At 45.0% G+C, this 27649-nt stretch overlaps 1 protein-coding gene across 1 annotated transcript in view; it reads left to right on the top strand.

Moving 5' to 3' along the window:
- Positions 1 to 27011, top strand: part of RAB43 (RAB43, member RAS oncogene family) — a 34870-nt gene extending 7859 nt beyond the window's left edge. Inside the window, exons 2-3 of the mRNA XM_037802970.1 lie at positions 24491 to 24674; positions 26160 to 27011. Of these exons, the coding sequence (XP_037658898.1) occupies positions 24491 to 24674; positions 26160 to 26410 (435 nt within the window). The 3' untranslated portion in view covers positions 26411 to 27011. The remainder of the gene's footprint in view (positions 1 to 24490; positions 24675 to 26159) is intronic.
- The last annotated feature ends 638 nt before the right edge of the window (positions 27012 to 27649 follow it).

Raw genomic sequence — 27649 nt, 5'->3', positions numbered from 1 at the left:
AGGAACAAGCTAAAAGTCCAGAAACCATTATCACAGAAGACCATACTTTGGACACACTGAACAAAGACTTTCAAAAAATGATCCTCAATATGCTCAAGGAGATGAAGGAAACACAGAGAAAGAACTAAAGGATATTAGGAAAACAATTGAAGGAAAAATATGAGAATTTCAATAAAGACGCAGAAATGTTAAAAAAGGAACCAAATGGAAATACTAGAATTGAAGAATACAATAATGGAAGTGAAAAATTCCCTAGGAGGTTTCAACAGCAGATTGGAGCTGGCAGAAGAGAGAATCACTGATCTTGAAGACAAGACAAATGAAATGATTCAGGCTGAGGAGCCGAAAGAAAAAAGAATTAAAAAAGCAAACACAACCTAACAAACTTGTGGGACACCATCAACTTTTTTTCATCTTTGTTCATCAAGGCTTCATCATGAAAGTAAAAAGATAACCTACAGAATGGGAGAAAACATTTGGAACTATGTGTCTGAAAACGGTTGATTATCCAAAATATGTAAAGAAATCCTACAACTCTACAACAAAAAGATAAACAACCCATTTTAAAAATGGGCTAAAGACTTGAATAGACATTTCTCCCAAGGACACATACAAATGGCCAAAAAGCACATGAAAAGATGTTCAAAATCATTAGCCATCAGGGAAATGTAAATCAAAACCACAATGAGATACCATTTCACACCCCCTAGAATGGCTACTTTTAAAAAATGTAAAATAAGTGTTGGAGAAGATGTGGAAAAATAGAAACACCCGTTCATTGTTGATGAGAATGTAAAATGGTACAGTTACTGTGGAATACAGTTTGACAGTTCCTCAGAAAGTTAAGTATAGAATTATGTGACGCAGCAATCCCCCACTAGGTATATACCCTCAAGATTTGACAGCAGGGACCTTAGCAGATATTTGCACACCAATGTTTATAGTGGCATTATTTACATTTGCCAAAAGATGGAAGCAACCCAAGTGTCCATCAACAGATGAATGAACAAAATGTGGTATATATCACAATGGAATAATATTCAGCTGTAAAAAGGAATGAAGTTCTGATACATGTAACAACATGGATGAACCTTGAAGACATCATGTTGAGAGAAACAAGCCAGACACAAAAGGACAAATATTGTTTGATCTCACTGATATGAAATAATTAGAATAAGCAAATTCATAGTTAGAAGCTAGAATATGGGTTAACGGGGACCCAGTTGGGGGTAGGGTATAAGAAGTTAATGCTTAATTGGTACAGAGTTTCTGTTTGGGATGATAGAATGGTTTTAGTAATGGCCGGTGGTGATAGCAGCACAACATAGTGAATGTAATTAACACCACTGAATTATATGTTTGAGTGTGGTTAAAAGGGGAAATTTGGGGTTGTATGTATGTTACTAGAATAAAAATTTGTATTTTCACATAGATTTGCCTGCTTTAGATATTGCATAGAAATGTAATCACACAATATATGGGGGTTTTTGAGGGTGTGTATCTGGCTTCTTTCACTGGGCGTAATGTCTTCAAGGTCCAAGTTAGGTTTTAGTTTCTTGTTTGCCTTGCTTTGTTTTTCTTTCTAGCACACTTCCCAATACCCCGCAATCGTACTTAATTGTGTATTCATTACTATTTGCCTCTCCCCCTACCCTGCCCCAGCACATAAGAGAATGTAAGCTGTGCAAGTAGCTTTGGTCCTAAGTACCCATGTACACCTAGCACCTAGAATAAAACCTACACATAAGAGGTGTACCTTACCTGTTTGTTGAATGAATGAGTGGACCAAACTGTATTCCATGTTCTGTGATTTACTTTTTCCACATAACAGAATAAGTCTTGTGTTGCCTTTTGTTGGATTGATGAGTTCTCACTTCTCTGTCTCCCTCCAGTAGTTTGGAAATAGGCATGCTGTTTCCACCCATCTTGTTAGATTTTTCATACCCATTTAAATTTATAACTGAATTAGTATATTTTTCTTTCACCTGAAGGCAAGCACCAAGGCACAATTTTACTTCCTCCTCATTGCCCTCCCCAGCCCTCCCACCAACTCCCAGTTGAAATATTCTAGGATTTGAGTTCCAAATTATTGTTAATTTTTTTACATTATGCATCAATGATTATTTAGACTTAATTTTAAGTTTTAGGTACTTATTTTAGTGTTACTCATTGTTTATTTCTTGGATTCACTTTCATTTTGCTTGAATTTTTCCTCCAATTCTTACAGAGAAGGAGTCTGTAAGTGATACACTTTCAGTCATTGCATATCTAAAATTAACTTTATTTTTCCCTCATTTAGATGTTAGCTTGGCTAGATATAGAAATCTAGGTACAAAATAGTTTTTCCTATGAAAATCTTGTACTATAATAGTCTTAAAAGCATCCAAAGCTGCTGACGAGAAGTCTGATTCTAGCTGAATTATTGTTTGCTGGTAGTTAATTCACTTTTTCTTTTTTGAAGCATTTAGGTTTTTAAAAAAATATATATATATGTATATTTCTGCTGTTCTGAAATCTTACCATGGTGTGTCATCCTGCTCTGAACTTGGTGGATATGATCAATATGATAATAACTGAATATCTAAAGTTCTGGGGAATTTTCTTTTCTTTCTTTGATTAGCCCCTACTTATCCTTCTCTCTGTTCTCTCTTGAGGTTGTGCAGGATAGGAGCAGGCCTTAGGGATCTGTCCTTCACGTTTACTTTTATGTTTTCCTCCATCCTGACAGCTTCTTGTTCTTTTGCACTTCATTCTTGGCAATCTCTGGGCTCCACCTTCCAGCTCAGAGATTTGCTTTCAGCCATGTCTTCTTCTTTTCTTCTTCTGTTTTTTAATTGAACAGGTTTTCATTGTGGTAACATACATACAACACAAACTTTCCCCTTCTAATGACTCTCATGTGGCGAATTCACTGATACTAATTATTAATTATATGCACAATATTGTGCCACCATCACCTCCATCTATTACCAAAACCTTTTCATCATCCCAAACAGAAACTCTGAGCTGTATTTATTCTGATACTCAATTTGTGTTTTGGTTTCTTTATTTCGACAGTTATATTTTTAGTTTCCAAGATCTTCAGTTGGTTCTGTTTCATATCAGAAGTATGAATTTTTTAGCCGTGAAAGGGACCGAAGTTTTGATCCATGGAACAACATGGATGAACCTTGAAGATGTCATATTGAGTAAAAGAAGCCAGACACAAAAGGACAAATATTCATACTTTCATTCTGAGGATATTATGAATACCCTTTTTTTCCTGACTTTTTATAATGAAAGTTTTCAAACATAAAGAAAAGTTGAAAGAATAGTATAGTGACTCCTATGTATCTTCTATAAACATTCAACAGTTTTTCATGTTTTGTATTTGCTTATCTTTCTATACCTGTAATATAGATGTTTTTTATTTGAATGTGATTTGCAGGCATTGTGAGATCTTATCCCAAATACCTCAATATGCAACTCTTAGGAACAAGGACTGTGAGAATAATCACAATACCCTTATCACACTTAAGAAAATTAGTATTTCCTTAATAGCGCCTACTGTATACTTCAATTTTAAGTGTCCCAACTTGCCCCTAAAGGTCTTTTGCAGTGTTTTTTTCCTCCTTGGGCCAGAGTCCAATATGGGTTCATGATTTGCATTTGGTTGTTGTGCCTTTTTAGTCTCTTAGTCTAGAAAGACACCTCACTTTTTCCCCCAATAATGTTTCTTTTTTTTTCTTTTTAACAGTCGCCTTTTGCATTTGTCTCTTGGTTTCCTCCCAGTGTCTTTTCACTTGCTCCTTTAGCCCTTATGTTTCCTGTAAACTGGAAGTTAAGTTGAGAGGCTTGATTAGATTCAGGTTAAGCATTTTTGGCAGAAATGCTCCCAAGGGAATGTTGTGTACTTTCTGTTGTATTGTGCCAGGTGGTGCATCATGGTGGGTTTCTCTTCTGTTAGTGATGCTAAAGTCTGATCACTTGATAATGTTGCCAGATTTCTCCGTTTATCTACCTATCTATTTAATTTAAAAATCAGGTTTATTAAGGTATAACATATATAGAGTAAAACTGACCAATTTTAGAAATTTCATGCATTTAAAAATTTTTTTATGATGGTAACATGTATACAACATAAAATTTCCCATTTTGAACACTTTATAGTATACAATTCAGTGGTGTTAATTACATTCACATTATTGTGCTACCATCACCACCATCCAGTACCGAAACTTTCCATCACCCCAAACAGAAACTCTGAATGCTTTAAACAGTAATTCTCTATTCCCCCCACCTGCCCTGGTGCCCTGTAATCTACTTTTGGTCCCTAGGAGTTTGCATATTCTAGATATTTCATATCAGTGAGATCATAACAATATTTGTCCTTTTGTGTCTGGCTTCTTTCACTCAACATAATATCTTCAAGTTTCATCCATTTTGTGTGTCAGGACTTCATTCCTTTTTACAGCTGAATAATATTCCATTATGTGGATAGACCACATTTTGTTTATGCATTCATCGGTTGATGGGCCCTTGGGTTGCTTCCACCTTTTGGTAATTGTGAATAATGTCACTGTGACCATCGGTGTGCAAGTAGCTGTCTGAGTCCCTGATTTCAATTCTTTTGGGTATATACCCAGTAGGGGATTGCTGGGTCATATGGTACTTCTACGCTTAACTTTCCGAGGAACTGCCATACTGTTTTCCACATGACTGCACTGTTTCGTTTATGCCTTTTTTTGACGATTCCTCCTTGCTCTGTTAACTTTGTTTCTTGGGCTGTCATTTAAGAGCCACAGCCTTGAGCTGACCTGTCTGGAAGCAGTGGGCAAGTTGAAATGGGTTTAAGGGAGAAAAATGCCTGAAACTTGGAAGGTACTCTATGAAGCTTTATGCTCGTTATTGTCTGAAAGTTACTCCTCTGGCACCCTGAAACATAAATTACATGTCGAGGAGCTAATTGAATGGCCACTAGTGCATTGTTTGTTCACCCTGTAGGTACGAGCTCCCTCCAAGGCACCGTTCTAAGCCTGAAGGTTAATACCGCCACGTGCACTCTGGTTCTAGAATGTTCCTTCAGTTATTTTCCCTAGAATAAGCCCTCAATAAAAAGCTCCTGTTCTCCAGGAGCTCCCAATCTATTTGGGGGTTACAGATATGTAAACAAATAATGAGAGTGCAGTGCTGTCAGTGCCGTAGCTTGAGTGACTAACTACGGTTTCTGACCCAAGAATTGGAGCATGTGGCCTGACAAGCACAAGTGTGCTGATGGTGGCGAGAGCAGGACACAACGTGTAAAATCAAGATCGCTCTGCCCAGCGGGGCCATGATAGAGTGCACCCCAACTGCCGTGGGACACAGTGGAGGCGGTGGTCCCCTCCCCGTGGTCACAGAGACCGTGACAGGGCGGTGGGCCCTGCGAGGCGAGTGAACACTCTCCGAATGAGGAAGGTTGGAAAGGGCCAAGGCATGGTGGTGTGGAGGGCCGAGTGTGGGTGTTTGTCCCAGTCAAGTGGAGCTGGAGGATGGGGGGAGATGGGACTATTAAAAATGCTCGGGACCCACTTTATGATCCTGCTGGCCGTAGCCACGCGGAAGCAGGATCTGGGAGACCCGTTAGGAGGCTGCTGCTGTTTGTCCAGTGAAAGCTGATAAGGGCAGGAGGCCTAATTAGCAGCAGCTGAGTGGATGTGGAGAATGAGATGAAAAGGAGGCTGCACGGATGGCTGTGAGGCTCCCAGCTTGGGCAAGTCCCCCAGAGGGACAATGAGGGAAGGGGGAGATCAGATTGGGGCACGTGATCTCTGAGCCCCCCATAGGATCGCCCTGGGGAGGATCTTTGGAGAAGAGAAGGCTTGGGGCTAAGGGAATCATTGTAGAGGCTGTGGGGTCTCTGGGAGACCATTTGACAAGGAAGTCAGATTGCAGCCATGATTTTAGCCATCACCCGTAGGGATAGGTTGCCAAGAGGAGATCACAGTCAACCCTGTTCATGATGGTATCTGTGGTGGTTTGGAGCTGTTATGTACCCCAGAAAAGGCCATGTTCTTTTAATCCATTCCTGGGTGCAGACCTGTTGTAGGTGGGACCTTTTGGTTGGGTTGTTTCTTTTGAGATGTGACCCAGCCCATTCAAGATGGGTCTTAATCCTCTTACTGGAGCCCTTTATGAGGGATAAAAGACACACAGAGAAAAGCCCAGATTGCTCAGAGAAGCTGAGAGAGGAAGCCACTGAAGCCAGAGCTGGAAGCAATGAAACCCGGGAGCGAAGGACCAGCAGACTCTGGCCATGTGCCTTCCCATGTGACAGAGGTGTCCCGGATGCTGGTGGCCTTTCTTCAGAGAAGGTGTCATCTTGATGCCTTAATCTGGCCATTTTCATAGCCGTAGAACTGTAAATTTGTAAGCTAATAAATCCCTATTGTAAAAGCCAACCCAATTCTGGTATATTGCACTTCGGCAGCTTTAGCAAACCAGACCCGTATCCTCCTGGCTTAGCCAGTGCCTGCCTGAAAATTGGACTGATTGAATTGAAGGGGGCCTAGGATCCTGCTTTATTTTGGTCACCGCATATTTTAGTTTCCTGGGCTGCTCAAGCAAATACCGTGCAATGGTTTGGCTTAAACAATGGGAATTTATTTGCTCATGGTTTTGAGGATAAGAGAAAGCCCAAATCAAGGCAACATCAAGGTGATGCTTTCTTCTCAAAGATCGTGGTATTCTGGGGCTGTCTGCAGGTGATCCTTGGTCCTTAGCTTGTCACATGGCAAGGCACATGGCGGCCTCTTCTGGGCTCTTCCTTCTCTTCCTGGTTCCATTTAATTTCAGCTTCTGGCTTCCATTTAATTTCACTGTGGCTTTCTCTATTATGTGTCTTGAGTTTCATTCTGCTTATAAAGGACTCCAGCAATAGGTTTAAGACCCATCCTGAATGAGGTGGGCCACACCTTAACTGAAGGAGCCTCATCAAAATGGGTTCACACCCACAGGAATGGATTAAGTTTAAGAACACGTTTTTCTGGGGGACATACAGCTGCAAACCACCACACCCCATCAGTTTCTCCACTGTGGTTAAAGGGGCCTGTGAGCTTGGTTTGGGTGGCAGCAAGGAAGAGGGTCACCAGAGAAAGTTCCTTGGTTAACGATGACGTGGCGTTTAGCTTCCCTATGCAAGAGAGGAAGGGGTGACTGTGGAGCCGGCCGCCCTTTGCCAGTGACTGAGGTAAGAGTTTGTTGGCTAGAGACTAGGCTCCTTTCCTTGTTTTTTTTCTTCCCCCACCAAATGTTTTCAGGGCTGGGTCTGACTGATTCCTGCAAGAGGTGTAAATCATGAGCAGTATTCACTGGGAAAGAAAATGTATCTGACTCGTGGAGGAAGTCTGTGACACAGTAAAGGGTGTAGGGTTTCAGAGTCGGATAAACCTGGGCTCTGATCCCTCTTCTGCCACTTTTTTCTGTGACCTCTTGTCTCTGTTTGCCAAGGCTGCTGTAACAAAGTACCTCCAGACTCAATGGCCTACATGACAGAAATGTATCACCTCCCGGTTCTGGAGACCAGATGTCCTAAATCGAACTGTAGGCAGAGCCATGCTTCCTTTTGAGGGGGGAATTCTCTTCCAGGGTTCCCCCAGCTTCTGGTGGGCACACGGCATCCCACTGGTGCCCTTGGTTTGTGGCGGCATCACTTACCCTCCGCCTCTGTCACACGGCCGTCTCCCTCTGTGTCCATGTTTCCCCTTCTTATAAGGACACCCGTGTGGCCTCATGTTAACCAGCAACTCTTTCACAGATCCTACTGACAGATGAGTCCACAGTCCCAGCACTGTGGTTTAGGACTTGAGCCTGTCTTTTTTTTTTTTTTTTTTTTAAATTAAATTCAGCTTTATTGTGATATATTCACATATCGTACAGTTATCTGTGCTGAACAATCAACTGTTCACAGTACTGTCCTATAGTTGTGCATTCATCACCCCAATCTATTTTTGAACATTCACTTTACACCAGAAAGAATAAGAATAAAAAATGAAAGAAAAAAGAACACCCAAATCATCCCTCCCATCCCACCCTATTTTTCATTTAGTTTTCGTCCCCACTTTTCTACTCATCTATCCATACACTGGGTAAAGGGAGTGTGATACACAAGGTTTTCACAATCACACTCTCATCCCTTGTAAGCTACATTGTCATACAATTGTCTTCAAGAGTCAAGGCTGCTGGGTTGCAGTTTCATAGTTTCAGGTATTTAATTCTAGCTATTCTAATATATTAAAACCTAAAAAGTGTTATCTATATAGTGCTTTAGAATGTCCACCAGAGTGACCTCCTGACTCCATTTGGAATCTCTCAGCCACTGAAACTTTATTTCATTTCCTTTCACCTCCCCCTTTTGGTCAAGAAGATGTTCTCAATCCCACGATGCCGGGTCCAGATTCATCCCTGGGAGTCATATCCTGCGTTGCCAGGGAGATTTACACCCCTGGGAGTCGGGTCCCACATAGAGGGGGGGGCAGTGAGATCACCTGCCGAGGTGGCTTAGTTAGAGAGAGACAGGGCCACATCTGAGCAACAAAGAGGCATTCGGGAGGAGACGCTTAGGCACAATTTTAAGTAGGCTTAGCCTCTCCTCTGCAGTAACAAACTTCATAAGGGCAAGCCCCAAAATAGAGGGACGAGCATGTCTTTTTGAGGGGGACACAATTCAATCCGTAACACCCTCATCTGTGAAAAGGGCATAGTAATAACACTTCCTGTCTAGGGTTATGGTGAGGATTAAATAGACCAAGAGATACGAAGCACCAACACTGGGGTCTCAAAAAACTTTAGACTCCTTTCTTTGCTATTTTCAAAGCCTCAACAGTCCTGGTGAATTAGGGCTGGTGATCACATTGTTCCCACTTTACTGAAAAGGAAACTTAAATTAGAGAAACTAAAGTGACCATCCTTGGATCATACAGCTATTGGAGCGGAAGTGGAAGCCGGAGTCCCCATTTCTGTTTGTATTGGGGGTGACACTACCAAAGGGAGGCTACATTATTATTATTATTATTATTCATTTATTTATGTTGTGATAACATATATATAATCAAGTGTACCATTCACTGACATTTATAACATTTACAATGTTGTGCTACCTTCCATTACCGAAACTTTTTCATCACCCTTTGTTTAATTTCTTGGCTGCCGAAACAAATGCCATGTGATGGGTTGTCTTCACAACAGGAATTTCATTGGCTCATGGTTTCAGAGGCTAGCAGGCTCGTGTCCTCCTGGGGTTGGTATCTTCTGGCTGGCCGGCAATGTTTGAGGGTTTCTTGGCTTTTCTGTCACATGGGAATATTGGCACAAGGCGGTGTCTTCTGTCTTTTCCAGATTCCGTGGACTTCCAGCTTCTGGCTGCTCCTGTGGCTGCTTCTTCTGTGCCCAGTTTCCTTGGCTTGTAAGGACTTGAGTCATATTGGATTAAACCCCTCATTGAGTTTGGGCACATAACATCTCATAACATCTTCAAAGGTCCTATTTACAAATGGGTTCACACCCACAGGGTCAGGGATTGGGACCTGAACATGTCTTTTGTGGGGGACGTGATTCAATCCCCAACCCCCTTTAAACAATAACTCCCCCTTCCATGGGAGCTGCATTTTAACAAGGGAAAAGAAAGTGATCTCTGATGCTGGTGCTTGGGCAACCATGTTTAGGGAGTGGGAGGGATTTGGGGGTCAGGGGTCTATCCCAAGCACTTAATGCCCTTCCGTAGAGGAGGTCCCATGTCCCCCCCACCCCACCCCCTCCAACACTGGCATTGCATTCAAGTCCACTTTGCTTGCCCACTTCTTGGACAGTCACTGGCTTTGTGTGTTTATCCATCTGCCTACTTACCCTCACACTAGTGGAGTACATCTTTAGCCAGTCGATATTGTAGAGATTTTGCAGATTCTCACCATGAGCTTTTACGGGTGCACCCATTTCTTGGTCTGTGGCTTGCTGGTGAGCCTTGAGCTGCATTCTCCCCTGGAGGACTGACATACAGCAAGAGCTGGTGGAGAACTGGCCAGAGGAACCACCCACAAACCCCACTTCCTGGTTTGATTCATCACATCCCAAGACCTGCTCAAAAAATAGCTCAGCAACTTGTATTTGGGTCAGTCCGACCAGTTCTCAGAGCCTATCCTGAAAACCAACTTTTTCCAAGGTCTCTTTCTAATATGAAGGAGCCAGGAAATTTCCACTGCTGGCTTCTTAACTCAGGAGAAAGACTATTCAAATAAAATCTTCTTTAGTTTCCCTTGGGAGGGACTGTGCTTGACACAGGCTCTGGAGCTTTCAACCTAATAAACAGGATGATTTCCCACTGGAGCAAATACAGATTTACTCAATAAGAACATTAATCATGAATCCCTGGAAAGCACTTTTTAGCCTTGCCACGTTTCTTGTCTCTGCACCAGCTCTCTGACCTGTCTTCCACTGATTACATTTGATGACCTACTGTGTGCCAGGCACTGCCAGTTACCGGTGGCACAGAGAAGAGTAAGATGAGGTCTCGCCTCCAGAGCACATTCTCAGTGACAAAAGACAGGCTTATAAACACATTCACAGCCATAGGCTGATTGCCACCATAAAGCCCTTTTGTTTGGCCTACAGGGTGTCGAGTGGCTTGTTTTTATTGAATTTGCTTTAGCCAGGATATCCTTTTCTGCTTGCTACCAGGTCCCACCAATCCTATCTGCATTTTATGTTTCCTGCCTAGTCCCCGAAGGCATCTTAGTTTGGGATATTTTCTTAACGGATAACAATACTCGTGATATTCTGCGCTTATAGAGTGAGATAAAGGGCAATGGGACCATGAAGGGAAGGGGAATTCGTTCAGCTTAGGGTGGGGCACAGGCCTGCAGTGACAGGAAAGCTATACTGAGGAGGTGACTTTTGATCTGGGGTTCTGTAGTGAGTTTTCAATCAAAGATTAAGATGAATGCAGTATGTCCTAAAAAAGGAGATGATAATGAGAATCATAATACCCCGTCCATGGTGTAGAGACTTGGAGGGCACTTGCAAACTGGGAGTTTTTAGTTTGGGACTTAGAGGAGGAAATAAGCCTTATCTCTCTTCCTGATTCTGGGTTTCCGAGACTCAGGCACTGATCACCCAGGGAAAGTTTTTGGTGTGTTAAAGGACCTGAAAGGCAGGACTAAATCTCTTGCTGCCTTGAAATCCCTACCCCACCCCATCCCACCTCATTTGAAGCATAAATGACTAAACCCTGCTGAATGGGAGCACATACAGACTCTTGGAGACCTTCTCCATCCTAATTGGGCCTCACCCATACTCTCTGTGTCCAGCAGACGCTTCTGGACTTGACTCCAGCAATCAGGAGCCTTAGAGAATTTCCCTTAAGGTCAATCGTAACATAAGAAAGCCTTGCCTGGGAAGGGTTGGAGAAGCTATTGATGTGCCAGATGGGAGGTGAAAAATTTAAGAGGCCAAAGCGTGGAGGGGCAGGTCTTGAATATACTTCACAATACAAAGTCCCCTATTGGTTTATCAAGTGAGAGTACAGGCAAAGAACTTCCGGGGCTGGGGTGGAGATGCAGGGGGGTTGGAGTGTGGGTTTCAACTTGGCAGATGTTCTAAGGAGTTCAAAGCCGATTACGGTACTCTGGGTGGTGGAAAAAACCCTGAGCCACAACAGGATGCAAATCACCCAATGGTTAGCTTTCTCAGCAAGGGCTTAGTTAGCGTCATAGCTAATGGATAGACACTGGGAGGGTGCAGTGTAGGAGGCTCTATGGGTCAAAACAGAACCCATTTGTGCAGCATAGATTTATTCTGCATCCTCTCCGTGTGAGACACTGTGTTGGTCCTGGGAATATACCAGAAAATCAGACACAGACCCTGCTCTCATGGAGCTCCTATGAGAGAGAGAAAATAAACATTAAAAAAAAAAAAAAAGTGTGTGTTACATCATGTCAGGCACTGAAGTGCACTGAAAAAAATAAATTGTAGTCAGGGGGTAGGATAGGATGGAGGCCACTCTAAAGAAATAGTGTTCATGGAAGGCCTCGTTGTGGAGGTGACTTTTGACCATACACTGGAAGGAAGCGAGGAAGTGAGCCAAATGAAGGGCTGTGAGAAGACAGTTTCCTGGGCCAAGGGCTCAAAAGAGAGAACAGCAGGGAGGCAGGTGTGGCCAAAGAGAAATGAAGGAGCAGGTGCAGTGGTCAGATCATGCAGGGACCTCGGGGCCCAAGTTATAAGGGTTGGGAGAGCAATGCTCAACGGTTGAGAGCCAAGAAATTTCCAGATCTTAGTAAATGTGTTGGGACATCCCTGCTGGCTGCTGGGTGGAGAACGGACCATGGCTATGCAAGCAAAGAAGCTGGGAGACAAGTCAGAGGCTGTTTTGTAATCATTTGATGGAAGGCTGGGATGGTGGGGGTGTGAAGGAGAGAAGAACCTCAAAGATAGAGGCAGTGGAGAATCTGAGTGCACTTCTGGATTCCACTTCCCAGCGTCTAGCAGAGTGAATGGTCCATGGACGGCACGTGGGACGTTTGGGGTGAGAGTAGAAGGTAGTATTTGAGGATGTGTCATTGGTGGCCCTGGAGTGAGTAGCTTTGGCCTGGATATTTATCCTCACTGGTAGCTGGCGCAACAGTCTTCAAATGATGTGCCGCCGGCATGGATGCCCCTAGTAGCTCAGTGCAGGCATGGGGCCGCTGGGTGTAGATGCGGTAGAGGCGGGAGCAAGGGGTGAGAAAGAAGCAGGGATCTTAACCTACCTCTGAGCAATTCTGCCATCAATGGGAAGTGGGAGGTTATATGAGCGTTTCCCCAATTTGGTGGGTAAACTGAGCAAAGGGAGTGCCTTGTGCATTCATTCATTCTTTGGTTCACCCAGTTGTTCTTCCATATAGCCACTTCCCTCCTCCCAGGATGTGAGGGTCCTCAAGTCTAGGGCCCCGTGCTTGGTGGCTGAAGATGAGCCAGGCAGGGACACGTGGAAGGGTTGGACTTGCCTGCTTTGAGCCTTGGTTTCTCCATCTTGGGCTGGACGAACTTGTAGAGGGCTCCTGAAGCCAGTGTTCTCTCATTGCCAGAAGAGACCCAGAGCCCTTCCCAGTGAAGTTGCCAGCTACACATGAGGACAGAGGCTGGGACTTCTGGAGACAGCTGAAATGCAAGCTCAACAAGCTCTGAATGTCAAAGAGAAGGGCAGAGCCATTGACTCTAGGGGGGTCAGACTGTAATAAGCAAGTGTTTAAACGAAAAGCAGTGCATCTACTTGTCTCAGGAGATCCTGGCTAACATTCCCCTGCTCTGGCTAGAGCTTACCAACCTTGTACGTGTTGGACAGTCGGCAGGTGATGTCCATGAAGGCAGACAGTCCGGCAAACAGTTCTAGGGGGACGTCTGTGAGCTGAGCACCATGCAGGCACTCGGGAGGCAGGGGTTCAATGTCTCTGTCCACAAGAAGCTCCAAGTCTAGAGCAGAGACCGACAAGGAAATCATTACAGAGTTCAAGGCAGCATTAAATAAGGTGAAGCTGAGAGAGCCTCCTGGAGGTGGTGACATCTGGACAGAGAATATCAGGCCTGGTGGTGGGGAGTGTGACAAGGCCTGGCGTGATTTGGGAATGATGGGCACTTGTGGTGGCCAGAAACCTGTACTGGGAAAGTGGGAATGACCTTCCCTAACACGCTAAGGAATCCTGATGGTTCTGTTTTTGAAAGGAGGAAGAGGAGGGCTTTCACTCCATTCAGGGCTATTAGCACATCACCGTACTCAAGCCTGGCAAACTATAAAATGTTGTGTTTACCTCTGGTTTGCAAATACAGGAGCTAATTATTAATTGTTGGGGTGATTGAAAATTAAGCCACGTTTAATTGTTAATTGGAATGGGTTATCCTGTGGATCAGGATACCACAGTGTCTCTTCCACCCCCCACTTGTCTCCCTGTGTGGAGGCAACCAGTTTTCCCATATCATATATATCCTTCCAGAAGGAGTTTATGAATAAGCAAGCACTTTATAATATATCCAACACCACCCCCCCCAACAGCTCTCTTTCTGTATGTCCAACAGCATCTGATCCAGACTCAAAGGCACTTTACTATTTTCACTTAATGGTACAGTGCATTTTGGAGGTCATTCTGTATCGGCATGTGACGTTACGTCTGCATTCTTTTTTGCCACTGCACAATATTCCTTTTTATTGATATACCATGGAGTCCCCAGTGCATTTTTTTTCTAAGGGCCCCGACTGCTGTACATGTGGCCCATCAACCAGTTGCTTTCATTGAAGTTCCTGGTCACCGTTGCCATCATCTCTGCATGGAGAGTGACAGTCCCATCCTTGCTGCCCTTTATTTTCAAAGCTCATCTGAGACACAAGTAGCTGAGCTTACCAAAGACTTAATGAAAACATTCAGTCTTCAGTGTGACCTCTCAGCAGTGGTATTTGACCCTGACCATCCCCCCCTCATTCTTTAACCACTGTCTTCCCTGGCTTCAGCCACCTCCTACACTCTCTTGATTCTCCTTCTAAAACTGACCTCCCTGTCACTCCTGGCTCCTGTTTAAGCTCTCGGGCACATCTTCATTGTCAGCTCTGGCACCACCACTGGGACTTCGTCACTCAGCAAATATTTTCCCGAAGGCCAACCGGACACCAGGTGCTGTCCCAGGTGGGGGTGGGGAGGTAGGATCCCGTAATTCCGGGTATTAGGAACCTTATGTTGATTATGGAGTATGGTATGTTCAATGGAGTCTTCATGTGGCAGCCGAAACCATGACCGTCTGCAGACTAATTAATGCATTAACAAGTGCGGCTCAGTGGACCCCATCTTTCAAAATGAGGGGGCCATGAAGGAGAAAGGAGATGGTTGTTGGTACAACAGCTGGTCTAGATGGTTTCCTGATTGCCCTGGCCTCTCTCTGCTGAGCACTTGTGGCTGGGAGGAAGGCAGAAAGACAGACGGACTCGAATTCAGGATCGTGCATCCAGATCCCTCGGACAAGTCACTGAGCCTCTCAGAATTTCTCATCTGTGACTTTGGGCTTCTGGTCTCCACCTCCAGGCTTCTCTGAGGCTTTGATGAAATGGCTCCCAGGGTCTGGTGGTATCTACCCCGGGACTCCCACGTAATTCGCAAGGATGGGTTCCACTTGTGCCTCTGGGATACCGAGCCCAGGACTCTCCTTTCCAATCTATGATTCAGGAGGATCCCTGGTTAATATGTCTAGTCCACTTGCCTTTCTCCTTCTGCCGGTTTCTCAAGCAGCTAACATTGGCCTGATCCGACTCATTAAACTTTGCACACAGCCTCCCTCGGGGCTTTGGCAGAGGAGGCTGTGCTTGGGTGCCTGGGTGGGTGGCGGGGAGGCGGGGTAGCTGTGCTCTGGGAGGGGGGGGTTCTGGCTTGGGTTTCCCCCCTCTTTTAGAATGTAGAGGCCCTTTGGGTCAAGCCCTGGAGCCTCCTGTCCAAAGCCTTCTCCAAGATTTCATGACAGGACCATTCTCCGTCCAACAGCTTTTAAAAGCATAAATCAGAGCAGATCTTGTTTTAGCCTAGACTCCCCCCGGAGACAGCCTGAGACAAGGACTCTCCTGCAGGTAGTTTGTTTAGGAAGGATCCCAGGAAATGGGAAGGGGGGGGAGGGGAGAGTGAAACAGGGAAGGAAGGAAAAGGGCTACAAGGCTTGCTAATGCTGCCATTAGGCAAAATACCAGAAATGGATTGGCTTTCGTAAAGGGGGTTTATTTGGTTACAAAGCTACAGTCCTAAGGACATAAAGTGTCCAGGGTAAGGCATCAACAATAGGGTACCTTCACTGGAGAAAGGCCATTGGCATCTGGAAAACCTCTGTTAGCTGGGAAGGCACGTGGCTGGCATCTGCTTGCTCCCAGGTTGTGTTTCAAAATGGCATTCTCTTAAGTGTCAGCTTTTAACAGTCATCTTCAAAATGTCTCTAAGCTGCAGCTACTTTGAGTTCCTTTTGTTTGTCAGCTCTTTTATATGGCTCCAGTGATTTAATTCAGACCCACCCTGAATGGGTGGGTTAACACTTCCATGGAAATTATCCAATCAATGGTCTCGCCCACAGTTATTGAGTCACAACTCCATGGAAACACTCAATCAGTAGGTTCCAACCTAATCAACACTAATACGTCTGTCCCATAAGATTGTATCAAAGAACATGGTGTTTTGGGGGACATAATACATCCAAACTGGCACAGCTTCCTTCTCTGGGTGATCACTGCTCAGGGCAAGTAGGGCTTAATCTTAGATGCCTGGACTTTCTGAGGAGCCTGTAGACTGTGGCTCAAAGTTACCCCCCTGAGGGTTGGAAGAGGACAGTGTATAGCCCCTGGTTCCCTCATCTTCTCCCCCTCATCAGTCAAGGGTTGATTCACTCTCTCACACTTCTCAATCATGAATGCCTGACCTTTCTGCTCAGAATCTGAGAAGCTCCATGGCAGGAAGTGAGACCTAGCTGGTACAGCAACCTGTAGGCAGCTCATACTTGCACGCTGGTTGCTGTAGCAATGGCCAGAGTTTAGAATGGATGATGAGATGAGGTGGGATAGCAGAGGTATCTGATACACCATTCCCTGCATCAGACAATCTCCAGTGGCTTCCCTTTACAATGACAGTGAAATCCCAACTCCTTACCTTGGCCTACAAGATCTGCTAGCTCTGGATCCAGCCTGACCTCTCCAGCTACATCCTTTATTTCCCTTTTCCACAGCCAAGCAGGTCAAGCTTTTTCCTGCTCCGGGCCTTTGCACAGTTTCCAGAACACTGCCCCCCATCCATGATTGGTGCCTCCCCATTCGGGCCTCAGCTCAGATGTTTCCTTCTCAGAAAGGCCTTCCCTGAACACCCTGGATCAAGTAGGCCCACCCACCATTGCAGAGGGTCCCCTCCACTGCCCTTAAATCCTTCCTTCATGGTGCTTATTGCTGGCTTCTGAAAGCGTCCTGTTTGTGTGTTTGTCTTGTCCGTCTCCTCTTCCTAGAATGTGAGCTGTGTTTGAGTTTCATTCCCTGCTATATCCCCATTTCCTCCAACAGGGTCTTGTTCCTGGCAGGGATGCAGTCCATATTGAGTGGACAGGTGAAGAACCCATGCACACAGCCCCAAGTATTTTTCTTTGGGCACTTCCCACATGCTAGTTTGCATTAAAGTTCCTCTGTACATATTAATATATATTTGGTTTCTCCATTGTTATTAAAAATGCTAGCCACAAATGATAATATAATACCTCAATAAATTATATTACATAATAGCTCAATAAATATGGGCAGGTGGATGCATTTATTGAGCACCTTCTGTATGCTGGGCACTGTACACATTGATTCTGTCATTTTACCCTTACAGCACCCTGAGAGATGGGTCAGGTCCATATTCTTTTTTTCACAGATGAAAAACCAAATTAAGTTTTAGCCCAAAGACTCCAACCTGGTAAGTGCAGAACTGGTTGATGACCTCAGGCCCGTTGGACCCCAAAGTACCAACCACATTGCTCTTTTTCCTTCCATTCCCCCTACTTGGAGGGAGTAGGATGAGAACATAACCACTCACTGGAAGGACCTGCTTTCCAAAACTGTCTCCTCCATTACTGCCTAGGTTACACCAACTGGTCGACCTGGGTATCTTTATCTGTAGTTATTATTGAGCTATCCTGTTGGTTTTCAATTTCATTTTTATTTTTACCAAAGTTATACTTGTGCATGGTTTAAAGAGTCAGTTGGTTCTATGAGGCTTGTTACGAAAATGTCTCCTGATATCCCCAGCGTCCAGGGACAACCATTTCCAACTCTCTGTTGTTCATGTGATTTTATTTTTTTTTAGTTACTTTTGCTTATATTGCAAAAGTTATAGGGATAATCTGTTGACTTCTTACTTTGGAAGATGAGGGTTTTACTAGCTTTCTTTACCTCTTCTGGCCCCCATCACCTACAGGCATATCTTGTGGCCTCCCAACAGAGTTTTGTGCTAATATTGATTAGATCAGTATTAAGTTCCTATCAAATTATATCTGGAATCTGATCACTTCTCCCTGTCTTCTCTACTCCAGTCATAGTCCAACCACCATCCTTTCCCTGGATTATGGCAGTAGCCTCCTAACTGGGCTCCCCATTTCTGTTTTTGCTCCCACTTTCTCAGTTTTCAATACAGCAGTCAGAGCTATCCTGTTAAAAAGTAAATCTGATTTGCTCAAAACTCACCAGGGCTTCCCAGCTCACTCGGCTTGAAGGCCAAAGTTCTTACTGGGATCTGTTCAGTGCCACATGATCTGACTCAGTTGACACTTCTGTGCTGGTCACAGCTAAGCTGTCTAGTGAGTATGCTGTCATTATTTTCTCCCCTTTTCTCTCTGCTCCAGTCACACTCATCTCCTTGCTTTCTTTGAATGTACCAGTCATGTTTCCATCTCAGAGTCTTTGGACTTGCTCTTCTGTCTCCCTGGAATTCTCATCAATTGGATATCTGCACAGCCAGCTTCCTCACTTTCTTTAAATTGTTAGTTACTCAAGAGTTATCTCAATGAGGTCTCTCCTGGCCACCTTATCTAAAAATTCACTCCACAGCACTTCACAGCTTTGTTTTTTCCTCCATATCACTTATCACTATCCAAAATACTCTATTTTACTTATCTTATTTTAGCATGTGTTTCCCACGCTAGACCAGAAGCTCCTTGAGGGCAGGAATTTGCATTTGTTTTGTTCCCCCTGGTATCTCCAGTACCTAGAACACATAGTAGGTGTTCAGTATTTGTTAAGTGATTGAATAAATGCATAGTGATTAGTAAATGCTGTTCACAGCTAAACTGTGTAGTATGCTGTCATTATTTTTCATTTCCTGTGTTCCCTTAGTTTTTCCTGGCAGTAATGATCATCTTGTTTTTGCTCAGATTTCTCTCTGTTTACCACAACTCGTCTCCAAACTCTCTCCTAGGTGTATAACTCTCCTCTCAATATATTGTTTCCTTGCAGCTCCATCTGTGTTAGTTTCCTGGCTGCTGTGACAAATACTACACAGTGGGTTAGCTTAAACAATGGGAATTTATTAGCTTATTGTTTTGAGACTCAGAGAAGTCCAAAATTGAAGTGTTAGCAAGACAGTGCTTTTTCCTGAAAATCTGTAGCCTTCTGGTGCTGGTTGTTGGCAATCCTTGGGGTTCCTTGGCTTTCCTGTCACATGTTTATGCTCTCTCTTTTCTCTTCTGGGTTCCCTCTTACTTCTGGCTTCTAACTCCTCCCCGTGGCTTTCTCTTTACAAGGCCTCTGGTAATAGGACTAAGACCCATCTTGATTTATTTGGTCACACCCTAACTAAAAGTAATATCTTCAAAATGTTCTATTTACAGTGGGTTTACACATATGGGACTTTTTTTTCTTTTTCTGGAGCACATAACTCATTCTGCTGCAAATCTTGAAGAATTCTCTCCCAAAGTTTTCTTGATTTCTATCTTAATTTTTTTTGTGGTTAGAATAATAGTCTATAAGAGTTAAACATTTTGAAATTTGTTGAGACTTATTTAATGGCCCCGCATAGAATTTATCTTGGTGAATACTCCATGTCTATGTGGAAGAAAATGTGCTGTTCTGCAATGTTAAGTGTCTGGAAATGTCAATTAGGTCAGTAGTATTATTTACATATTGTATCTCCATACTGATTTTTTTTTAAATCTAATTACTCTATCAATTACTGAGAAAGGGGTATTAAAATCTACAGTTATGATTATGGATTTGTTTCAGTTATGCCAGTTCTCTTTATGAAATTTAGGTATGTATATATTTAGCATTGTTATTTTACTGTTATTGCCCCTTTCATCATTATGAAATGTCTCTCTTGTAATTCTTTGATTGGAAGTCTACTTTGTCTTATATTATGCTGTTCATTATTTTTATGCTTTTTTAATACTCATTGTACAATACACATTTTTTCATTCTTTTACCTTTTACCTATTTGTGTCTCTATTTCAAGTGCATCTCAAGCAGACAGCATATAGTTGGGTCTTGATTTTTTCCAGTCTGACAACTTTTGTGTCCCTTTTCATTGTTGCATTTATTTCACTTATATTTACTGTAATTATGGTTGGGTTTAAGTTTACCCCTTGAAATTTTTCTGTTTCTCTCTTCTAATTTTTGTTCCTTTTTTAGCCCCCGTTTTCTGCTCACAACCACATGCCCGAGTGCTCGGCAGAGTGCCTGCATACATTTGGTTTAATTGGAAATTTTTTTTAGGATACCATTTTATTTCCTGTATTGGCTTCTTATTTTTTTCACTGGTTGCTGCATTGGTTGATGCATAACAATATGCATCCCTCAGTTATAAAGTCTGTTTGGAGTCAATATTATACCACTTCGTACTTCACATCTGATACTTCACACTTCCCATCTGACACTTCACACTTCCACTTAAACAAATGTAGTAAAGTTAAAACTGTAATTTCACTCATGCTTCTCCTTTGCGATTACCCACTTATTTATCATTTCTGATGTTTCACATTCCTTTCTGTAGATCTGAGTTTCCATCTGGTACCCTTCTGCCCAGAGGATATCTTTTAGCATTGCAGGTTTTCCAATGAGATTCTCTCTGCTTTCCTTTATCTGAAAATATCTTTATTTCACTCTCATTTTTGAAGGATAATTTTGCTAGATACACACTTCAGTGGTGAAACTTTTTTCTTTCATCATTTATTTTTCTTTTCAATACTTTTAGCATTGTCTTCTGGCCTCCAGTATTTCTGATGACAAGTTAGTTATCATTTATATTGTTCCTTGTATGTAATATGTCTTTAATTTTTTTAAACTCTGACTGCTTTTGAGATTTCTTTTTTTCCCTTAGTTTTTGTCAGTTTGGCTATGATGTGCCATGGTGTGGTTTTCTTCTTTGTATGTCTTCTGCTTGGGGTTTGCTGAAATTCTTGGATCTTTAAGTCTATATGTATATATATATCTTATCAGATTTGGAAATGTTTCAGCTGTTAGTTCTTTGAATCTTCTTTTCTGCCCCACTATCACTTTCTTCTCTTCTGTGACTGCAATTATACGAATATGAGGCTATTTGATATTGTCCCACAGTTTCCTGTCTCTCTGTTCATTTTTCTTCAATCCCTTTTTTCCTCTTTGTTATTCAGTTTTTATCTTTTCCATTGACTTTTCAAGTTCACTGATTCTTTTTGCTGCCATCTCCAATATGCTTTTAAGCTCATCCAGTGAATTTTTCACTTCACTTTTTGTACTTTTCAGTTCTAGATTTTCCACTTAAAAAAAAACGTTTCCTTTTTCACTACCGAATTTCCCTATCTGTGCAGTTTCTGATCATATTTTCCTTTAATTCTCTGAAGACACTTAAATAGCTACTTTAAAGTCTTTCTGCTAAACCAATATCTGGATCAATTTGGTGTTTCTTGACTACTTTTTTCCTTGCCTCTGAGTCATATTTTCCCCTTTCCATGTTTAGCAATATTTGACCGGAAATTGTGGTTAATACCTTGTAGAGATTTTGGATCCTAGACTCTGGTCTCTGTGCTTGTTTTTATGCCTTGTTAGGGGAGATATGTGGAAAGCCTAAATGTTTCACCAGCTTGGCAGAGCTCAATTCCAAACCCGAGATTCATGTCAGGGCTTGGTTTTAGGCAGGTAGAGGAGGCTTTACCCTAGGCACAGCCTCTCTGACCTCTCAGTTTATTCTGGGTGTCAAACAAGGTGCTAATGAGGTCTCTTCACTTCAGCTCTCTCCAGCACTGCTCAACCTCTATCCCTGGTCAGCAGTTACCCCTGGAGGAGCCACTCTGTGGTAAGGTTCCCATAGCCTTAGCCCTGCATATGGAGAGTCCAGCCCCCAGGCAAAGACTTGCCCAGGGCCACCACAGAGACTTGGCCCCCTTCTGCACATCTCCTCTTTCCAGTCACATCAGCTGCTCCAGACTCTGACCTCTGCCTCCTCAGCTCAGAGGGACGGCTGTGTTCTGCTTGGATGCTAGCCCACTGTTCAATGGTCAGGAAATTGCTGCCAGAGAGAGGTGGCAATCCGGAGACTCATTTCATGATTTTGCTGCTTTCAGGGATTGTAATCTTGTGCTGCTGGTTGCCTATATTCTGAACACAGCAGCTTCATGTATTTTTCTCCAGTTGTATGTTTTGTTTTGCTTTGTTTTCATGGAGGGAGGGCTAATCTGCTACCAGCAGCTGGAAGTTGCTGTCACAGCCTTCTGACCTGCCCTATTCCAGATTGGTAGATGCCTAGGCTTGCTGCTCAGCTGTTGTCTTGGGTTCCCTTGATCTCTTTTTAAGTTGAACCCCCTGTTTCCTGACTCCCACATTCTCTTATTTTTTGGCTGTCTCCCTACTTTAGGTAGAAGACATTCTTCAGTAGCTTCCTGAGAGAGGACGGGTCTGAAAATGCCTTCACTGAACCCTCTCACTTGACTGATGGTTGACTAGGTAGAGGATTCTAGGTTGGAAATATTTTTCCCTCATGATTTTAAGGCATTGCTTCATTAAGTGTCTAATGCCATGCAGATCTTTTGTGAGAAACCTGTTTTTTGTTTTTCTCTTTTTTACCTCTGCTTTGAGGATCTTATTTTTTTCTTCCCCTTTGTTCTACAGTGATATGTTTTGGTGTTGGTCTGTTTTAATCCATCATGTGTGGGCTTAGTGGGCCTTTTTTAATCAATTTTGGAAAATTTTCATTAAGTATTTCTTTTGTTTTCCCTCCTTGTTTTTACTATTCCCTCTTTATTATCCTGATATTGGACCCTTTTGGCTGGTCCTATAATTTTCTTTTCTCTTTTCCATCTCCTTGTATTTCTTCTCTACTTTGGAGGGATTTCTTCAACTCTATCTTCCAGCCCTTCTGTTGCATTATTCATTTGTTATCATATTTTTAATTTTCAAGGACTTGGTGTTTTTTTGTTTGTTTGGTTTGGTTTTTTTGCTTTCTGAATGCCTCCTTCCTTTTCTATAGTTTCATGGATTTTTTTTCCTGGCTCTGAAAATATTGAAGCTTTGTTCTTAAGGTTTTTGTCTCTGAATAGCTTGTTTCCTCCAGGTTGCTTTTCTTCCCTGTTGGCCTCTGTCTTTTATGTTCCATGTTCTCCTTGGGGGTATGGAGAGTCGTGGGTGATCTGGAGGCCAAGTTAGTATAGTGTGCTGGTGTGCATGATCTAGTAGAAGCCGTGGGCTGTGGGATGCGGGGCCTGAGTTCCTCGGAGCCTCTCACAGCTGAGGAGTAAACAGGAAGTGTCAGGAAAGAGGGGTATTATTTGGCAGATTGAAGCCCGAAGCTCATTAAATCTGACTTCTCCCCATGGGGGCTGGAAAAGAGGTAGTGCCAAGGCCACAAGCCCAGGCCTCAGGAACTTTCCGAGATCTCTGTCGTCTGTCCCTAGCCCAGACATGTGAGGTCCCTTCCACACTTGAGAAGGAGAGAGAGGCACCCAGAGTGCTTGCCCAGGGAAGGAGGATGGATGGACCAACATCTGTGTTCATCCTCAGAGAACCCTGAGAATCTGTGACTTGCAGAGCAGAGAAGGCAAGCTCTGAGCCACCAAAGCATGGTGGTAACTAAGCACCCTGAGCCCCTGCTGCCTCCAGATGCTCACGCGCAGACAGGGATCTCCCACTCTCAGGACCCAGAGTGGGCAGCCCGCTTGTCCAGGCACATTGGAGATCCAGGTCTGCACTGGCCTGTGGTCCAGCCCCTTCCTCTGCCCTATCTGGCGTCTGTCCTGCCAGATTCTGTGTCTAAAGAATGTCCAGAGAGCCACGGACACTCCTGCCACACCCAGGCACCTCTTCTCTGTATGTCCAATCGGGGGCCTAGCAGAGGGCACTAATAGAAGACACGGGTGGCCAAAGACCCCAAACTCCTTGCTGAGGCCAAACAGGGACAGCTCATGGGCATTGCCTTGTTCTTAAAGGCCCTGGGAGAAGACTCTGCCCGTTGTGTCCCCCAGCCATCCGAGTGCTGCAACTCATCCATCCCTCACCGGAAAATTCTTGGTTGGTTGTGAAATCCTCTCATGGGGCATTTTCATAGGTGTCACTGTTTAGGAACGAGAGAACCCTTCCACATCGCCGGGTGCAATGGAGCATTTTACGGCTCAAATCCAGAGTTCTCTTCTGGGTCAGGGTCCCCAACATGTGGCCCAGTGTTTAGGAGAGAATGGACACGCACGAAGCACTCCGTTTGAGTGCTCGAACTCCTGCGGTCCATAACACATCCCTTGATCCCCCCCCCCCACCACTATAGCCTTTCCTTAGGGGGCAGAGACAAGGGCTGCCACCTTCCCTTTGCGTCCTCTTCTCCTCCTCAAAGTTGGGCCATCGAGTGTCCCTCTAAGGGGCCTGGAAGTCACCTGTGTGTCCACCTTGTCACCCCTCTCATGTGATCCCGGCCAGGGTGCTGGGCTTGGGCCCATGGGAGGGATCTGCCCGTCTCTCGCACTTGGACCCTCGCTGCCAAGTTCACCGGCCGCCTCCTGTTTCCTGTAGCTGCAGATCTGGGACACGGCCGGCCAAGAACGCTTCCGCACCATCACCCAGAGCTACTACCGCAGTGCTAACGGGGCCATCCTCGCCTACGACATCACCAAGAGGAGCTCCTTCCTGTCGGTGCCCCACTGGATCGAGGATGTGAGGAAGTACGCGGGCTCCAATATCGTGCAGTTGCTGATCGGTGAGTTGGAGGGAACGGGCTGGGGGTGTGCTGGGATTGAGGGGGGCCCAGGGACCGTGGAATCCTCTGTGTCTCAGTCTCTGTGTGACTCTCCCTGTCTGTCTCTCTTTCTCTCTGGATGTCTGTCTCTGTCTCTGTCTCTGTGTCTGGGTCTCTCTGTCTCTCTTTGCCTCTGTGTGTCTCTGTCTCTGTGCATCTGTCTCTCTTTGTGTCTCTGTATGTCTCTGCATCTGTCTCTGTGCCTCTGTGTCTCTCTCTTTGTCTCTGTGTGTCTGTCTCTGTGTTTCTGTCTTTGTGCATCTCTCTTTATCTCTGTGTCTCTCTCTGCATCTCTGTCTCTGTGTGTCTCTCTGTCTCTGTATGTCTTTGTCACTCTGTCTCTCTGTCTCTGTGTCTTTGTCTCTCTGTCTTGTGTGTCTGTCTCCCTGTCGCTACCTGTGTCTCTCTGTCTCTGTTTCTCTCTCTTTTTCAAACAAGGAGTAAATCTGAGCTCAGAAAATGGCTGAGCTTGGCCAGGTAGGAGCAGAGCCAGAACTTGAACTGTGGTCTTGTCAGTTCAGATCCTGCTAATCACTTATAAAATTATATTCAACTGTGGAGTTAGAGGGAAGGAGAAAGGAAGCTAAAATTTGCTTTGCAGTTACTATATGTCTGCCCGGCAGCGTGCTGCCATACGTATTTTCTATGTGCCCTTAGATTTAGTTCTCCTAGCCCTGGCTGGACTTCATTTCTAGGTGAGGGAGCTAAGGCTCAGAGAAGTGAAGGCGTTCCTCTAAACCCACACAGCCTGTGAGCATACGGCCCTGGAATTTGAGTTCAGTCCTCCTGACTGTAATCCAGTGGCTTTCCGTTACCCTGTTCTGCACATTGAGGGTTCTCCAACTTTTGCACACACCAGAATCGCTCAGGAAGGCTTGTTACAACACAGATTGCTGACCCCTGCCTCCAGACGGTGGAGGTGGGGCCCAAGAATGTGCATTTCTAACAAGCTCTCAGGTGATGCTTCTGGGCCAGGGACCCCACTTTGAGAATCTCTGCTGCAGAGGCCTGCAGTTTACCTCCCTTTTCCTCCTGCATCTGCTTCCCCAGGTTTGAAGTATTGTTTGCTCTCTTGGTTCCTCACCCCAGCACAGTTGGACAGATTCTTCGAAGCATGGGTTGTGCAGGTGGGGAGCTTGCCCTGGAGATTTTTGCACCTGGGGGACCTGAACTTGACTCCAGCTGGGACAAAAGGATGGGGCTTTGATTCCACATGGCCTTCACAGCCTGTCTGGAGTGGGGAGTGGAAACCCCTGCCCAGGCAGAAAATGCAGCTCAACCCATTCTGCATCTAACTGCTTGCCTTTCATCAAGGAAATTTTTTTAAAAAATTATTTTATGATACAGCATTTCATACAAATGCAAAAAATAAAATAGTATCAAGGAGAAGGGGAGTGGATGGCTTGGGGGTGAGCCTCACCCAGTGCCCCTGGCCTTTCTCCGCAGGGAACAAGTCGGACCTCGTGGAGCTCCGGGAAGTCCCTCTGGCCGAGGCGCAGAGCCTGGCGGAGCACTACGACATCCTGTGTGCCATCGAGACGTCAGCCAAGGACGCGAGCAACGTGGAGGAGGCTTTCCTGAGGGTGGCCACGGAGCTCATCATGAGGCACGGGGGCCCCATGTTCACCGAGAAGGGCACCGACCACATCCAGCTGGACAGCAAGGACATTGGCGAGAGCTGGGGCTGCGGCTGCTGACCGGCGGGGCCAGGGGCCTCCTCACCCCTTTTTTCTCTCTGGCCAGCCCAGTCCTGGAGGTGGGGGGACCCTCTGGGGCTCTGGTGATTCTTGAGCCAGGTCTATCTTTACCTTTATCCTGGAATGATCCATCCAGGATGCTTGAAGGGGAAGCCACCCAGGAGGAAGGAAGCAACCGAGCCAGCGGCTGTCCCCCTCCTCGTTCTTCACATTCCAGAACTGGCCCAAGCCCGCCAGTGTGGACAGCGGTGGAGGAGGGGCCCGGAATGTGCCCTCCCGCTCTGTTCCACATTCACTGTCTCTGACCATTTCATTCCTTGAGTTTGCTGCAACTGGAGTGGCAGGGGTTGCTGCTTTCTAGGGATGTGGCTGGCATCCTGGCTCCTTCCGGGTCATTCCAGGGCCTCGGTCCAGAGCAGCGGAGAAGAGCCTGCACTGTGGGTCACCCAGACTCTGCTCTTGTGCTCAGAAACCTCCCCCAAAGAAGCCCTAACTCCTCCCAGCGGAGGAAACGTCTTCCTTTTTCACTGCCAACTCTGAGCTCCCAGATGCCTCTGGGGCTGGCCTGCTGCCTTATACAAGAACTCTGGAGTTTTCTGATTTTCAGTGTAGCTTTTTCTCATTTTCATCAGCATCAAGCTTGGGGTCATGGCTGGGTTGGGGTGGGGGGGACCACTGGCTAGCTTGGGACCCCAAGTTTTGCCACTCAGGTTGCCGAGCCAGCTAATTCTTCAGCACCAGCTCTCTGAAGCTTAGGGGAGAGGGGAGTGAGAGAGGAAAATGAATGTTGAAGATAAATGGAAAAGCTTGTCTCCCTCTCCCTGAGGCTCGGGTCACCCAGTCTTACCCCGTGTGCCATGTTCAGGAACCTCAGCTCCCCACCGGGTCCCGGCCTGGCTTAGAGTGTTCCCCAACAAAAAAAGGCAAGGCCCTTTCATCCTTGGTCTGGCCTTTTTCATGCCCCTGAACCCACCTGCCCTCAACTCCTTTGTCCTGAACTGGGTGCTGAGGTTGGAAGACAAAAGAGTAGAGATATCTGATCGCTGGGACTTCTGGAAAAGAGCAGCGTCCTCTGGTTATGTAGCTCAGAGGATTCATAGTAATTGGGTTGGGGGTGGGAGCAGGAGGGGAGCAAGGCTGGGGAACACCGGGACGATCTTCCCAGGCCAGTCCCAATCCAGCCCGTCACGACCCTTAGCTCAGGGCTCCCAAGAAACTGTTCTCAGACCTGTGGTCAAG

This window comes from Choloepus didactylus, chromosome 1, assembly GCF_015220235.1.
Source record: "Choloepus didactylus isolate mChoDid1 chromosome 1, mChoDid1.pri, whole genome shotgun sequence".
Lineage (NCBI taxonomy): Eukaryota > Metazoa > Chordata > Mammalia > Pilosa > Megalonychidae > Choloepus > Choloepus didactylus.
This window is presented reverse-complemented; position numbering and strand designations above follow the sequence as displayed.